Source organism: Perognathus longimembris, chromosome 20 (genome assembly GCF_023159225.1).
Source record: "Perognathus longimembris pacificus isolate PPM17 chromosome 20, ASM2315922v1, whole genome shotgun sequence".
Lineage (NCBI taxonomy): Eukaryota > Metazoa > Chordata > Mammalia > Rodentia > Heteromyidae > Perognathus > Perognathus longimembris.
In genome coordinates, this window is record NC_063180.1 from 46,166,745 (window position 1) to 46,183,617 (window position 16,873).

A 16,873-nucleotide genomic window follows, 5' to 3' on the forward strand; every position below is an offset into this window, starting at 1 on the left:
CACCTCCTGCGTAAGCTGCAGCATTAGCACCAGGGGAAAGCGAGGAGGAGCAAGGGCAGCGCTCCCCACCGGGGCTTGCTGGCCCCCCAGAGGGATGAGCTCCGGAGGCTGGGGAAGCTCGCGATCGCTGGGAAGGCAAATCCTTGCAGAGATGACTCCTCCAGGCACGAAGTCTTCACTCCAGGATAAACGTCTGCTTTGTAATGAAAGTGCAACACCAAGAGGGATTGAGAGCAAAAACAGCGGGTGCCATGGCTCATGCCCGTAATCCCAGCTACTCAATAGGCTGAGATCAGAGGGTTCAAAGCCAGCCAGGGCAGGAAAGTCAAGGAGACTCTTATTTACAATTAACCAGAAAAGGCCAGACGCGGAGCTGTGGCTTGAGTGGCAGAGCACCGGCCTTGGGCACACAATTTCAGGCATAGCACCCAGGTTCTGAGTTCAAATCCCAGGATTTTTTCATACAAAATAAATTTTAAAGTGAAGGTAAACATTTATTCTAAAATAACTTTAGGTCAGGTTCTGCTTTTACTCCTGATGTTCAAATAGCTTGGGGTGTCTCCTTTTGAGCACCCACACTTCCGTCAGTGTGTCTGTTTCTGCTTGCCTGCCTGCCTACTTCAATCCAACACTGGCAAGGTGTTTTTTTTTTTTCTTTCCCCCACCATTGTGATGTGTCTGGAAATTCTTATTCTGTGATCACAGACAAGGGCCCTAGAGCGTCTTTACTTGTACAAGGAAACTTTACAACCCCTCACTGGGCCCTGGCGACGTTAGGAGCTGAAATGCATGTAGCTGTCAGATTCAGGCTTGTGGCCACGTTTAGCAAGTGGGTATGCAGAATAAGTGAACCCCGAGGTAGGGGCGGAAGTGGGGTGTTTGGGGGGAAAGCTCACAGCCAGCGGTCCCACTCTGGGCTTAGGCACAGACTAGCTGAGTACATCCCATTACTGGTAGCCGATTAACAACGTCGAAATGTTCTTTCCCCGGCCCAGGTGGCCCCATGCACTGCCCTTGAATCTGGCCCAGCCTGGGCCCTGCTTTGCCCAGGAGACTGGGGTAAAGGAGACTGGAGTCCTGGGCCTTGCTGTGTTCACCCGGGTGCCCCTGGAATGCTTCCCCCGAGCCTGTCCATAAGAAAATAACCCAGAGACGAGAAGTCCTTGAAGGAGAAACAGGTTCCCTGGGCAACGGCCTGCACCTGCAGCCAGCCATGCCACGCCACGCCACGCCACGCCACGCCACGGGCACCACCTTGGGCAGCCCAGACGGTGCTCCAGCCAAACACAGCTGCACAGGCAAGGCCAGGACCGTCTCTGCTACCCCCACAAAGCCACGGCAAAGAACTCACTGATTGCAAGTATTTGAAGCTCAGAAAGGGCTGAGCCCAAATTGGGATTTCATTAAAGGCTCTCAGCTTTTGTTTGTTCCTTTTTCAAAAAATGTGGGTTTGTTGGGTTTTTTTTTGGGGGGGGGAGGGCATAGCTGCTAGCGAAGACCCATTCATATAAAACACAGGGACTGGGTGAGTAGGGTCCTAACTGCAGTGAGGATGGCTGTAAAGCAAAAATCAGTGCGGCAGACGTCATCTAGCCATGACCTGTGGAGGGGGACGTTTGCTCTCTGTAACACTATCTTCCACGCAACTGGTGTCAAAACCGTACTGTTGTTTAGTCACCTGCGGTGTCAGTGCTCCTGTTTGTCCTCAGTGCAGACATGCCCCTCGTCTTCCACTCAGCTTGCTCATGATTATAACTCTGCTTGTTCAGATCTGCTGGGAAGGCGGGCTCCTGCTTCTGAATGAAACTTTCCTTAGAGCTTAAACATGGGGCGTTATTTAGCCTGGACAATAGGCTTGTTTTCAGGCGTCTAGCACTCTAGCTGGTCAACAAAATCTTGGCTTTACACCTGGGTTGTTTCTTGCTTTTGCTATTTGATGCATCTAGATTAGATGATTATCACTTCCATTTACTAAAAAAACCCAAAACAACAAAAACGTTAAATGCATCAGAGACTGGGAAGGACCGGTGGGACACACCACGAACTCATTCCATGTCCAGCACAGAACCAGCAGGTGTGATTTCTAACTGCGGGGCATGGTGTGTTCCAGCCTGCAAATTGCTTTCAGGTGTGATAGGCCTTTGAGTCTGGGTTCCATGTGCCCAGAGAGGTCGTGCACTTCCATCCAATTCATGTGGAAACAACTATGGGCAGTAAAAGTCCTCAATGAAATCAACCGTAACCACATCTAGTCACACTGCTGTGGGGGGAGGGAACCTCTTTCTTGAGTAGTAATGTCACAATGTGTCTTCTCTATGATTTTACAGTGAATATAAAACCCTGTAGCTATAGCTGAGTGCTGGGGGCTAACACCTCTCATCCTGGCTACTCAGGAGATCCGAGGATCACAGGTCAAAGGCTGACTGGGCAGGAAAGTCCCTAAGCCACCTGGAAACCATAAGTGGAGCTGTGGCTCAAAGTGGGAGCACCAGCCTTGAGCAGAAAAGCTCAAGGACCAGTGCCAAGCCTGGAGTTCAAGCTGAAAGGTTGTATCCTGGCCAACCAGGGCTTGCGCCCACAGTAAGGAAGTGGCCGGCACTCGATTGGGCTAGGAGTCTTGACTTAGCTGTGCACAGCGTCCGCTGTCCACCATCAGGATGGTAAAGAACAGCAGTGAGTCACCTGGGTTTTTAAAGGTAGAAGCTATGCGTTCTACAGCAGGTGGTCGCACAGCACGGATGCAGGGGGTCAGAGCAAGTCACACATGGGTTAAGCAAGCCATTTACGGGAGCATAATTTTGCGATCAAGCTGACCTAATATCAACTTTCACAACCGTATCCCTAGTATCAACTAAGCAAGCATGAGTACTCAATCCTAAGTGAACCGACCTGACAGTCACCATGGCGTTTCGGTACCTACTATGGCTATTTCTAGACTCTATTGCTACCGTCATTTCTACAATCAGTTACTATGGCTGCTATCTAGATACAGAGAGGAACAGGGGCCACGCGTTTCTAAATGTCAGACTACCAGGAACCACTCTCAAGAGCGGGGTGCCGCCCTCCAGCCTGGAGCCGCCAGACGGGCGTCACAGGAGCCAGGAGCGGACTCTTGTTTCTAGGGGGGGGTGGCACACGCTTGTTGGTTTTCGCGCCAGGACTGACACAACAGCAACAAACCCGGTGGCTGCCACTGCGCTCAGTTCTTGTTCCGGAGTGGAGAAGGGGTGCACCTGCAGTCCTGGGTGAGGAAGGCCACGTGGCGCGCGAGGCCCCGAGGGGGCACCTAGGACGCACGGACGGACGGACACGCGTGCCAGGGGCCGGCCTCCGGTGGGGGTCGGGTCTGTAGGCGGGGCCTGGGCGGGCTGGAACCCGGGGCCCGCCCGGGGCTCGCGCGGCCCGGGGCGTGGGGAGACGAGCGCGCCGGCGGCGGCGGCCGGGACGGGGAACGGCCGCGCGCGCCTGCGCACTGCGGAGGACGCGCCGGCCCGCGCCTCCCGGCCCGCGCAGGCGCGCTGCCTAGGCGGCCCAGTACGCCTGCGCGCGGGGGCCTCCCGGAAGCGGCCTCCTCGCCCGGCCGGCGCCACGTCGGTCCCCCGCGTCCGGCGCCGCGCTCCGATGGCGTCGCGGGGCCCGGCGCTGCTGCTGCCGCTGCTGCTGGGGCTCCTGCTCCGCGCCGAGCCGTCGCGGGGCGCCGAGCTCACCTTCGAGCTGCCCGACAACGCCAAGCAGTGCTTCCACGAGGAGGTGGAGCGGGGCGTGCGGCTCTCGCTCGACTACCAGGTGCGGCGCGGCCCTGGGGGGCGCCAGGGGGGGGACCGGGGGGGGCGGACCCCCTCCTCCCGCCCCGCCGGGGCCGCCCCCTCCCCCGCCCCTCGCTCCCCGGGCTTGGGGTGGGCCTGGGCCCCCGTCGGGGAGAGGAGGGCCCCGTGGACGGAGCCGCCCCCCGCCCCCCCCCCCCCCGGCCGTCCGCCCCCAGCCGCCGTGCCGGCGAGGCGAGGCCTCTCCACGGGATCCGCTGGGCCTCGGCGCCGGCGCCGCCCCCCGCTCCCGCGCTCCACCGCCGAAAGACGGGGTCGTTGCCATACGGCGCGGGAAAGCCCGCTCCCGCCCGCCCGCCCTCCAGGGTCGGGGCGCACGGCTCACAGCCGCTGGGGGAGCAGCCCGGGCCCCGGGGGCCCCTGACCCGGGGGGGGGGGGCGGGGGTAGCCGGCAGACCCGGGGGCGGAGGGCCCCTCTGTGCTTAGAGGCGCAGGGGGAGGCTTGTGCCCAGACGCAGGTTCGTGAAAGACAGCCACAGAATAGTGGTGATGGTGTGGTTGGACGGCCTCAGGGGTGATGGCCACTGCCGGCCTCCGGTGCCAGGGCCGTCCGCCCTGACGTCAGACATCCCACCAAGGAGCCGGCAGGGTGCCTGCGGCTTTCCACCAAGGTCGGAAGAAATTAACCGTGTGACCGCCGTGTGTTTGTGCATGCGGGCCTACTGAGGCTTTCGGTCAGGACCTGGGTGCTGTCCCTTAGCTTTTCTATTCAAGGATGACTCTGCCACTTGAACCCCAGCGCCACTTCCGGCCTTGTGTTGGTTAACTGGAGGTGAGAGTCTCAAGGACTTTCCTGTTGGGCTGGCTTTAAACTGCAGTCCTCACCTCTCAGCCTCTTGTGAGTAGCTAGGATTACAGGTGTGAGCCACTGGTACCCAGCAACTGTATCCCTTAGTCCTTTCATCGATGCATTGACGGTCACCGTCCTTGACGACCTGTGTGATTTTTACCCTCTGCTGTCTTAACTTTCCCTGTGTTTACATGGGGAGCTGGAACTGACTGGTTCCTGAGGCCTCTCCTCCAGCATCGTCCACCCCTGTATGAAGTCCCTCAATGTACACGTGCCTCTCTTTGTAGCCAGTCACTGCTGACTTTACTGAATGCTGCTGTTTTTGTGTTCAGTGGTTGCCAATTTTACTAGATGTCACCAAATCCATTTAGCAAGCCCAGAACGACCAGTTTGTTTGCAAAACGGAGCCGTCAATTCTCAGGTCACGTCAGCCTCATCATCTTAGGCAACTTTCTTAACTCCGGTGCCTCAGTTTCCTCTGCTGTAAAATGGGACACGTTAGGCTTGTGGATCAAAACTTTGGGAGTCAAGCCCATGGGGGCTCAGATCTCAGCCTTGCACTGTCATGCAGTGACTGTGGCCGTTTGACTAGACTTTGCTCAGGCCCAGCAGAGTGGGAGGTGTTCTGCCCTGCCCTGGGAGCTGATGGGCGCTTGCGTGGTGGGAGTGTTGAGAGCATTAGGCCACAGTGAGTGTTGAGTGTGTCACGTGTGTCACACACATGCCCGTGGCCACAGTGGATGTTCTGTGTGTCCCCCGGCAGGTAATCACTGGAGGCCACTACGACGTGGACTGCTATGTGGAGGATCCCACGGGGAACATTCTCTACCGCGAGACCAAGAAGCAGTACGACAGCTTCACGCACCGGACCGAGGTCAAGGGCGTGTACCAGTTCTGCTTCAGTAACGAGTTCTCCACGTTCTCCCACAAGACTGTCTACTTCGACTTCCAGGTGGGGGATGAGCCCCCCATTCTCCCAGACATGGGGAGCAAGGTCACCGCCCTCACCCAGGTGAGTGGAGAGCCTCCCTGTGTGTGTGTGTGTACTCGTTTTTTCTCCTTTCTGTGTCAGCAAACGAGCAGAGTCACCATTTGCCTCCACCCTCCTTCCTCTTCACTCTGACCCCGCAGAATCTCCATTCCGCCCTCTGCTTTCTTTATCAGCGTCTCTTTGACAGTCTTACTAGCCCAGTACTGGCGGTTCACGTCTGTCATCTCAGCTATGCGAGATCTGAGGATTGCCATTCAAAGCCAGCCCAGGAGGACAGATCCACGAGACTCTTAACCTCTAGTTAAACAGCAAAAAAGGCGGAAGTGAAGGTGTGGCTCAAGTGGTAGAGAACCTGCCTTGAATGGAAAAGCCAAGCAAGAGCATGAGGTTCTGAGTTCAAGTGAGTGAGAGAAAGGCCTATCTGCTTCTTGGCACTCCTGGGCCATAGTGACTTGTCACTCCTGTTCACGGTCCCTTAGTGAGCCGTTGTCACCTGTCACTCCTGTTCACAGTCCCTCAGTTCCTGTTGTCACCTGTCACTCCCGTTCACGGTCCCTCAGTTCCTGTTGTCACCTGTCACTCCTGTTCACGGTCCCTCAGTTCCTGTTGTCACCTGTCACTCCCGTTCACGGCCCCTCAGTGAGCCGTTGTCACCTCTCCTGTTCATGATCCTTTAGTGAGCTGTTGTCATACAGCAAATCTGGGTGAACAGAGGGCGGGCAGGGCCTGTCCTGGGTGGACATTTTTTTCATGACAGTCGCCTGTGGTTCTCATGACTTTCATAGTTCATTTCACTTTGGCTTACTGCTATTTGAACTTGGGGCCTTGTGTTTGCAAGGCACACTCTCTGCCACTTGAGCCATGTCCCCAGTCTCACAAGGTTGGTCTATCAGACCCTGGACTCCCACTTGCTCTTCCTTGGGCATGCAGCCGTATTTGTGGTCTGATTGTCTTTCCAGAGAAACTTGAAAGACAGGAACCGTCATCTTGCCTGTGCGTGTCCCAAACCCAGGTGGCAGTGTCTTGAGTGTCAGGTGGGGCAGGTTACCTCCGGTGCCCTCTAAGGTGGCTACATCACTGTGCACTCTGGTTTGGGGCGCACCCATGAAGTCCTGATGGCCGCCCCACCCTCCGCCCTCTCTGAGCAGCCAGCAGATGCTTCTGCATGGTTGATAAAATATGCACCATCTACACTCATTTATTCACATTAATTAAAATTAAATTAACAAAGCCATGTGCCAGTGGTTCACCCATCATCCCAGCTAGTCAGGAGGCTGAGGTCTGAGGACCAGAGTTCAGAGCCAGCCTGGGCAGGAAAGTCCATGATACTCTCATCTCCAGTGAACCACCAAAAAAATCTGGAATGGGGCTATGGACCCAGTGTTTGAGTTCAAGCCCTAGGACTGGCACCAAAACAAGATGCCACGTTCAGGCCTCCGTGCTGATAGGTCCACACACAAACTTAAATCACAGTTCACTTTCCCGTTTGCGTTGTGGGAGTCTGCTTTGCATCGCCCTGGCTTTGTTTGAGCCCAGGAGTGGCTGCCGTCGGCAGGTTGAGCTGAGGGTGGGGATTGTATGTAAGGTCTTTTGTAACTCTGGAGAGTTCTGTTGGGCTGGTGAAACAGTACCTCTGAGTGAAACGTTTTGTAAGCCTGACCACGGGACTTCCTCTTGAGCCAATTGGGGGGGGGGGGCAGTCAGATGGGGAAAAGCCAGAAGACTCCGGTCTGCACCTAGGAGTGTGGTGCTGTTGTGGGGAGGAAGAGCTTAGATTCCTTCTCCTGCCTCCAAACATCTCTTTCTGCCCAGCTTCAAAATAAGGCCACTTGAGCCCCAGGTACCAGGTGCTGGTGCTCTCGCCGGCAGCCCTAGCTTCTCAGAAGCTAGAGATCTGAGGATCCTAGTTTGAAGCCAGCCAGGGCCAGGAAAGTGCGCAACTCTCATTTCCAATAACCACACCCAAAAGCTAGAAGTGGACCTGTGGCTCAAGTGGCAGAGCACCAGCCTGAGTGAGACAGCTGAGGGACAGTGAGTGCCCTGGCTCTGAGTTCAAGCCCCAGGACCAGCATAAAGCAAAGGAAGGAAGGGAGAGGAGAGGAGAGAAAGGGAAGGAAGGGAAAAGTTTGGAAGAATGAACTAGTGGCTATTTGAGCTATTTAAAAAACAAACAACCCTGAAGCCTGCTTTGGAATCCCCGTAACCTCATTTTACAAGGTTTCCGAGTCCCTCATTCCCACCTTGGGTACCTGTGCTGCTGCGGGTCTCCTGGCTGCTGTAGTGACCGACCTGAGTTCACTTGGCCCGTCGCCCTGAGTCCTGCTGCACCTGGGAAGGAATGCCGGGCCATTCCAGCAGTGCCCAGCTGGGCGGCTCGGGGGCGGGTTAACGTAGTTAGGTTTCTTGTTCCTTCCCAGGCTGTTCCTCCTAGTCCACCTGGGCAGTGGACATGGCTGTTGTGGGGAAACAGGAGCAAGCTCATGGCTGCTGCCATGGCCTCTGGCCCTGGAGGTCTGTGTGGAGAGCCCCTCCCCCTCTCCCGGCCCCTGGAGGTCTGCGTGGAGCGCCGCCCCCCGGTGGCTGGCACCACAGACTGAAGGTCCCCTTTGGGATCACTTTTCTGATGTCAGGAAAATGGGTTCTTCTTGAGACTGTGCTCGTGTGTGTGTGTGTGTGTGTGTGTGTGTGTGTGTTGGTCGCGGAGCTTGAACACAGGGCCTGAGCCGTCCTCAAGCTCTCTTGCCCAAAGTTAGTGCTCTGTCACTTTGAGCCACAGCTCTGCTTCTGGTTTCCTGCTGATTCACTGGAGGTAAGAGTCTCACAACTTTCCTGCTCAGGCTGGCTTTGAACCATGATCCTCCTGAGTAGCCAGAATGACAGGCGTGAGCCCTGAGCCCCCAGCGCCCAGCTACTTGTCCCTTTTAACATTGTTTTATCAAACATCTTTGTGTACAGCTTCACTGACACAGGTGGGAAGGGCCAGCGCTGGTAGTATTTCCATCGTGGTAGAAAAGGGTCTGCTGTCTCAGATGCAAACATGGCAGGAAGTCGCTCAAAGAGCAGAGGAAAGTTACCCATCTGGGCACAGATCTGGTGCCAGCCCAGCCGTGTGCACACGCACGTGCACACCAGTGCTGAGGCTTGACCTCAGGGCCTTGCACTCTAGCTTGGCCTTTCTGTTCTACCACTTGAGCCACACTTCTACTTCCTGCTTCCTGCTGGTTTGTTGGTGATAAGAGTCTCGGGACTTTTCTGCATGGGCTGACTTAGAACCTGGATCCTCAGGTCTCGGCCTCCTGAGTAACTGGGATGACAGGCGCCGGACTTTGAGTCTGTTTTGGAGTCCGTTACCTCCTTCCTGGGTGGCTGAGCCAGTGTTTTGTGCTTCTGGGCTTTGTGGTTACCTCAAGGGTCGAATCAGAGCAGGCACTGCGTTGGTACGGAACCCCAGGGAGCACCCGAGGATGGGAGTTGCACGTGGGTGACCTGCTGGGCTCCACTCTGCCTGTCTCTGAGCACTGTGCCTGAGCCCGTCCCTCTGTCCCCCATGGTCTGCTTGTCTCTAGAGTGCTGAGCCTGTCCCTCTGTCCCTCTGTCCCTCTGTCCCCCATGGTCTGCTTGTCTCTAGAGTGCTGAGCCTGTCCCTCTGTCCCTCTGTCCCCCGTGCTCTGCCTGTCTCTGAGTGCCGCCTGTCCCTCTGTCCCTCTGTCCCCCGTGCTCTGCCTGTCTCTGAGTGCTGAGCCTGTCCCTCTGTCCCTCTGTCCCTCCGTCCCCCTGTCCCCCATGGTCTGCTCGTCTCTGAGCCCTGAGCCTGTCCCTCCGTCCCTCTGTCCCCCATGCAGATGGAGTCTGCGTGTGTCACCATTCATGAGGCCCTGAAGACAGTGATCGACTCCCAGACCCATTACCGCCTGCGGGAGGCCCAGGACCGGGCCCGGGCTGAGGACCTGAACAGCCGTGTCTCTTACTGGTCGGTGGGCGAGACCATCGCCCTCTTTGTAGTCAGCTTCAGTCAGGTTCTGCTGCTCAAAAGTTTCTTCACAGAAAAAAGACCCATCCACAAGGCAGTCCACTCGTAGCCAGGGCCCCTCGCACCCTAGATCCGCCAGCCCGCGGGGCTGGTGTGCAGCCCTGTGTGCACAGAGCTGCGGGGGGGTTACCGGGCACCCTGCACACGTGTCTGACCCTTGCACCCACTCACCCGAAAGCGTCCAGTTACATTATGTTTGCAGCGTTGGCCACACGGATGGTATGGAGCTGGGGCTGGCGGCTCACCCCTGTCGGCCCAGCTACTCACGACGCTGAGGTCTGGGGATCACCATTCAAAGTCAGCCCCTGCAGAAAAGTTCCCGACACTCTTACCTCCAATTACCTAGCAAAAAGCCAGGAGTGGAGGTGTGGCTCAAGTGGTAGAGTCCCTGCCTTGAGTAAAAAAGCCAAGCAAGAGGCCCAGAGTTCAAGCCCTAGTATTGGTGTGTGCTTGTGCATGCGTGTGCACACACAAACAGCAGCCAGGCCAGGGAGTCGCCCTGGGGAGGCGGTGGGCTGTGGCCTGGCTGGTGGGATTCCATCACATCTCGACCTCGGGGTCCCGGGGCCGCAGGGTGCACTCTGCTCTGTGTGAAGCATTTGGCGGGTAGGGGATCGTGGGGCCCCTCCCACTGGCCTCAGTGGCTGTGGGGACTGGGCCCACAGGAGCAGCCCGAGAGCCGCCTGGGCCGGGGACGCCCTCCACGCCCAGCTGTGTTTCCGCGGCGTGGCGCAGTGGCTAATAAAAGCTATGTGTGGATACCCAGGGGGCCGCCTGCGCGTGTATAGACAGGGCTGCGTGCGTGCACACCACGTGTGTCTCATCCATCCAGAAAAACGGTGTCCTTTGCTGGTGAGCGGGTGGCTGGAACCCAGTCATGTCAAGTGGTGTAGTCGGGCTAAGAGACCAAGGCACGTGTTAGTGCTCACACGGAGGTCAGAGCTCTGTTATAAACACAAGGACATACAGGGCCACATGTGCGTCACACACTGGCCGGGGCGAGGGGACGGGGAGGAGGGGGAGGGAGGGGGCTACACTCCGTGTGAGTGGCACATGAAGATGCCAGGAGCCACGGCTGGCACCACACTGCCCGTGCCGCCGCCGGCCAGGGCACGGGGGCCGCTGGGCCCCAGTCCTCAGGATGTCGCAGGCCCAGCCGTGTCCTCCTGTGCAGAGCACAGCCCTGGCCTGAGCCCAAGGCGGCTTTCCTGTGCCCTGTCTCAGCAGACGGAACACTGGGCCAGCTGCGAGGCCGGGACCCAAGGCTCCTCCTGGGGACCACGCTGCCCCGCTCCGCTCCACCCCACACCTCGGGGTCCTGTGCCTACTGTGTCTCAGGCTTGGTTTATCTCCTCACTAAACAGAATAGAAAAGGGCAGTGCCGTGCTGGCGGCCCACACCTGTTATCCTAGCGACTAAGGAGGCTGAGATGGGAGGATCATGGTTCAAAGCCACCTGGGCAGGAAAACTTTGAGACTCCTATCTCCAATTAATCATTAAAAAAATAAGCTGAAAGTGGTGCTGTGGCTCTGGTGGTAGAGCACCAGCCTTGAGCACAAAGCGCTCAGGGACAGCGCCCAGCCCCGAGTTCAAGCCCCAGGACTGGCAGAGAAGAAAGTGGGCCTGCTTCTCCCATGCGATGCCTGAGCCACGGGTGACCTGGGGGCCGCAGGCCCGGCCGAGGGCAGCACGGGCAGCGCCGACCCCCGCCCGGGCACGCGCAGTTCCACTGGCCACGCCAAGCCCCCCTCCCCCTCCCTCCTCCCACACCTAGGGGTTCTGTTCCAAAGCCGCCTTCTCCAGGAATTCAGGTGAACTGGGAAGAGCGTTCTCCTCATTCAGGTGGAGAATCAGCTGGGCGCTGACGGCTCACACCCCGAGGCAGAAACCTTGAGGCTCACCGTTGAAAGCCAGCTGGAGCAGACTTCTCTCCAGTGAACCAGCAAAAAGCTGGAAGTAGAGCTGTGGCTCAAGTGGCAGAGCACCAGTCTTGAGCCAGAAAGCTCAGAGACAGTGCCTGGGCCCTGAGCTCAAGCCCCAGGACCGGCACAAAGCAAAATAAAAACAAGGTAATGTAAATGGGCTTCTCCATTCTGGGGCTGTCTCCTTTTGCTTTCCTTAAACTCTGGGGGACATGGACGAGTCCTGGCCCTTAGCCCTTCTTAATCTCACGTTCCTGTGACTTAATCAGTGGGTGAATCCCATGAAAAATGCTGGCACTGCTGAGGTGGCACGAGGAAGAGCTGACTTCCGAAGTCCGTCTCCATTTTGTCGTTGCACGGACAGAGAGTGAGGGGGACGTCCCACCACACGTGACCACCTACAGAGAAGAGGGGGCCATCCCACCACACATGATCACCTACAGAGAAGGGGGGACGTCCCACCACACGTGACCACCTACAGAGAGCGAGGGGGACGTCCCACCACGCGTGACCACCTACAGAGAGCGAGGGGGACGTCCCACCACACATGACCACCTACAGAGAAGGGGGGGACGTCCCACCACGCGTGACCACCTACAGAGAAGGGGGGGACGTCCCACCACGCGTGACCACCTACAGAGAGCGAGGGGGACATCCCACCACGCGTGACCACCTACAGAGAAGGGGGGACGTCCCACCACGCATGACCACCTACAGAGAAGGGGGGGACGTCCCACCACGCGTGACCACCTACAGAGAGCGAGGGGGACGTCCCACCACACGTGACCACCTACAGAGAGCGAGGGGGACGTCCCACCACACGTGACCACCTACAGAGAAGGGGGGGACGTCCCACCACGCGTGACCACCTACAGAGAGCGAGGGGGACGTCCCACCACACGTGACCACCTACAGAGAAGGGGGGGACGTCCCACCACGCGTGACCACCTACAGAGAAGGGGGGACGTCCCACCACGCGTGACCACCTACAGAGAAGGGGGGGAGTCCCACCACGCGTGACCACCTACAGAGAAGGGGGGGAGTCCCACCACGCGTGACCACCTACAGAGAGCGAGGGGGACGTCCCACCACGCGTGACCACCTACAGAGAAGGGGGGGATGTCCCACCACGCGTGACCACCTACAGAGAAGGGGGGGGACGTCCCACCACGCGTGACCACCTACAGAGAAGGGGGGGACGTCCCACCACACATGACCACCTACAGAGAAGGGGGGACGTCCCACCACACGTGACCACCTACAGAGAAGGGGGGGACGTCCCACCACGCGTGACCACCTACAGAGAAGGGGGGACGTCCCACCACGCGTGACCACCTACAGAGAAGGGGGGGACGTCCCACCACGTGTGACCACCTACAGAGAAGGGGGGACGTCCCACCACGCGTGACCACCTACAGAGAAGGGGGACGTCCCACCACGCGTGACCACCTACAGAGAGCGAGGGGGACGTCCCACCACGCGTGACCACCTACAGAGAAGGGGGGACATCCCACCACGCGTGACCACCTACAGAGAGCGAGGGGGACGTCCCACCATGCGTGACCACCTACAGAGAGCGAGGGGGACGTCCCACCACGCGTGACCACCTACAGAGAGCGAGGGGGACGTCCCACCACGCGTGACCACCTACAGAGAAGGGGGGACGTCCCACCACGCGTGACCACCTACAGAGAGCGAGGGGGACGTCCCACCACGCGTGACCACCTACAGAGAAGGGGGGGACGTCCCACCACGCATGACCACCTACAGAGAAGGGGGGGACGTCCCACCACACATGACCACCTACAGAGAAGGGGGGACGTCCCACCACACGTGACCACCTACAGAGAAGGGGGGGACGTCCCACCACGCGTGACCACCTACAGAGAAGGGGGGGACGTCCCACCACGCGTGACCACCTACAGAGAGCGAGGGGGACATCTCACCACGCGTGACCACCTACAGAGAGCGAGGGGGACGTCCCACCACGCGTGACCACCTACAGAGAAGGGGGGGACGTCCCACCACGCGTGACCACCTACAGAGAAGGGGGGGACGTCCCACCATGCGTGACCACCTACAGAGAGCGAGGGGGACGTCCCACCACGCGTGACCACCTACAGAGAGCGAGGGGGACGTCCCACCACGCGTGACCACCTACAGAGAAGGGGGGGACGTCCCACCACGCGTGACCACCTACAGAGAAGGGGGGGACGTCCCACCACGCGTGACCACCTACAGAGAGCGAGGGGGACGTCCCACCACACGTGACCACCTACAGAGAAGGGGGGACGTCCCACCACGCATGACCACCTACAGAGAGCTGGGGGGATGTCCCACCACGCGTGACCACCTACAGAGAGCGAGGGGGACATCCCACCATGAATGGAGACAGAGCGAGGGGGTCATCCCACCACGCGTGGAGACCTACAGAGAGCGAGGGGGACATCTCACCGTGCGTGGAGACAGAGAGCGAGGGGGACGTCCGACTGCTCATGGTGGCAGGGTCATTGGAGATAAGAGTCTCACAGACTGTCCTGCCCAGGCTGATTTGGATCTGTGATCCTCGGATCTCAGCCTCCTGAGTAGCTGGGATCACAGGCATGTGCCATTAGCACCTGTCTTATATCCAGTTTGGGACAGAAACAATTCAGCATTTTCTTGGAACCAGAAATGTGTGTCTTGTGCAAGACTTAGAGTGCTGTAGCAAGATGAGCAACTTCGCAGGCATGTTGAAACCCGCTTCATCATCCTCACGCATTACGGGGCTGTATGAGCCTTGTAGTGACTTCCTTCCATCCAGGAACCCGATCACACTTTAAAATTCCCAGATCACAGCTGGGTTGAATTGATGATTGAAATCAATCTGATCTAGAATTCATGATTTTTTTTTCTGTTGGTACTGGGCCTGAACTCAGGGCTTGGACACCGTTCCTGTGCTTTTTTTTTTTTTTTTTTTTTTTTTTTTTTTTTTGGCTCAAGGCTGGCACTCTACCACTTGAGCCACACCTTCATTTCAGGCTTCTTGGTGGTTAGTTGGAGATCAGAGTCTCACAGACTTTCCTGTCTGGGCTGCCCTTGAACTGTGATCCTCAGATCTCAGCCCCCGGAGTAGCTGTGATGACAGGTGTCACGCACTGGCTGAGGAATTGGTAGAAATGCTGTCTGTCGTAGGGCTGGGAATATGACCTAGTGGCAAGAGTGCTTGCCTCATAAAGGTGAAGCCCTGGGTTCGATTCCTCAGCACCACATATATAGAAAAGGCCAGAAGGGGCGCTGTGGCTCAAGCGGCAGAGTGCTAGCCTTGAGGAAAAAAAAAAAAAGAAATGCTGTCATAATGTTGACTGAGCAAAGTCTAAAGCAGTGGAGTGACAGGTTGTGGAGCAGGTTTGGGGAGGTTGTGGGGCAGGTTTGGGGAGGTTGTGGGGCAGGTTTGGGGAGATGTTGTTCTAGCTCTGGTGGCAGGAGCAGGCAGGGACTGTGCTCAGCACTGAAGGGTGGGATGTGTTTGCTTTGTGTAGAAAGCAATCACTTTGTCATTTAACTCTAGACCTACACCTTTTTGTCCCCCCAAACTCCCAAAGGATTACATTTGTGGGGGTTTTCCTAGACTACAGGAGAGGTGAGGGCAGCCACCTTCATCCCATTTAGGCCTGTCCCTGAGCTCACACACTCCACCCTGGGAACTGAGGAGGGAGGGCGGGCTGGGGCTCACACCTGTCCCTGAGCTCACACACTCCACCCTGGGAACTGAGGAGGGAGGGCGGGCTGGGGCTCACACCTGTCCCTGAGCTCACACACTCCACCCTGGGAACTGTGGAGGGAGGGCGGGCTGGGGCTCACACCTGTCCCTGAGCTTACACACTCCACCCTGGGAACTGAGGAGGGAGGGCTGGGTGCTCACACCTGTCCCTGAGCTCACACACTCCACCCTGGGACTGTCTGAGGAGGGAGGGCGGGCTGGGGCTCACACCTGTCCCTGAGCTCACACACTCCACCCTGGGAACTGTGGAGGGAGGGCGGGCTGGGGCTCACACCTGTCCCTGAGCTCACACACTCCACCCTGGGAACTGTGGAGGGAGGGCGGGCTGGGTGCTCACACCTGTCCCTGAGCTCACACACTCCACCCTGGGACTGTCTGAGGAGGGAGGGCGGGCTGGGTGCTCACACCTATCCCTGAGCTCACACACTCCACCCTGGGAACTGAGGAGGGAGGGCGGGCTGGGGCTCACACCTGTCCCTGAGCTTACACACTCCACCCTGGGAACTGAGGAGGGAGGGCGGGCTGGGTGCTCACACCTATCCCTGAGCTCACACACTCCACCCTGGGACTGTCTGAGGAGGGAGGGCGGGCTGGGCCTCACACCTGTCCCTGAACTCACACACTCCACCCTGGGAACTGAGGAGGGAGGGCGGGCTGGGTGCTCACACCTGTTTCTGAGCTCACACACTCCACCCTGGGAACTGTGGAGGGAGGGCGGGCTGGGTGCTCACACCTGTCCCTGAGCTCACACACTCCACCCTGGGAACTGTGGAGGGAGGGCGGGCTAGGTGCTCACACCTGTCCCTGAGCTCACACACTCCACCCTGGGACTGTCTGAGGAGGGAGGGCGGGCTGGGTGCTCACACCTATCCCTGAGCTCACACACTCCACCCTGGGACTGTCTGAGGAGGGAGGGCGGGCTGGGCCTCACACCTGTCCCTGAGCTCACACACTCCACCCTGGGAACTGAGGAGGGAGGGCGGGCTGGGTGCTCACACCTGTTTCTGAGCTCACACACTCCACCCTGGGAACTGTGGAGGGAGGGTGGGCTGGGTGCTCACACCTGTCCCTGAGCTCACACACTCCACCCTGGGACTGTCTGAGGAGGGAGGGCGGGCTGGGTGCTCACACCTGTCCCTGAGCTCACACACTCCACCCTGGGACTGTCGGAGGAGGGAGGGCAGGCTGGGTGCTCACACCTGTCCCTGAGCTCACACACTCCACCCTGGGAACTGTGGAGGGAGGGCGGGCTGGGTGCTCACACCTGTTTCTGAGCTCACACACTCCACCCTGGGAACTGAGGAGGGAGGGCGGGCTGGGGCTCACACCTGTCCCTGAGCTTACACACTCCACCCTGGGAACTGAGGAGGGAGGGCGGGCTGGGTGCTCACACCTGTCCCTGAGCTCACACACTTCACCCTGGGAACTGTGGAGGGAGGGCGGGCTGGGTGCTCACACCTGTCCCTGAGCTCACACACTCCACCCTGGGAACTGAGGAGGGAGGGCGGGCTGGGGCTCACACCTGTCCCTGAGCTTACACACTCCACCCTGGG

At 58.5% G+C, this 16,873-nt stretch overlaps 1 protein-coding gene across 1 annotated transcript; it reads left to right on the forward strand.

The window, feature by feature from the left end:
* Window positions 1–3,586: 3,586 nt before the first annotated feature.
* On the forward strand, window positions 3,587–9,953 carry Tmed3 (transmembrane p24 trafficking protein 3). The gene is made up of 3 exons (XM_048329715.1): window positions 3,587–3,786; window positions 5,378–5,626; window positions 9,448–9,953. The coding sequence occupies exons 1-3, from the start codon at window positions 3,622–3,624 to the stop codon at window positions 9,682–9,684; spliced, it is 651 nt and encodes a 216-aa protein (XP_048185672.1). The 5' UTR covers window positions 3,587–3,621; the 3' UTR covers window positions 9,685–9,953.
* The last annotated feature ends 6,920 nt before the right edge of the window (window positions 9,954–16,873 follow it).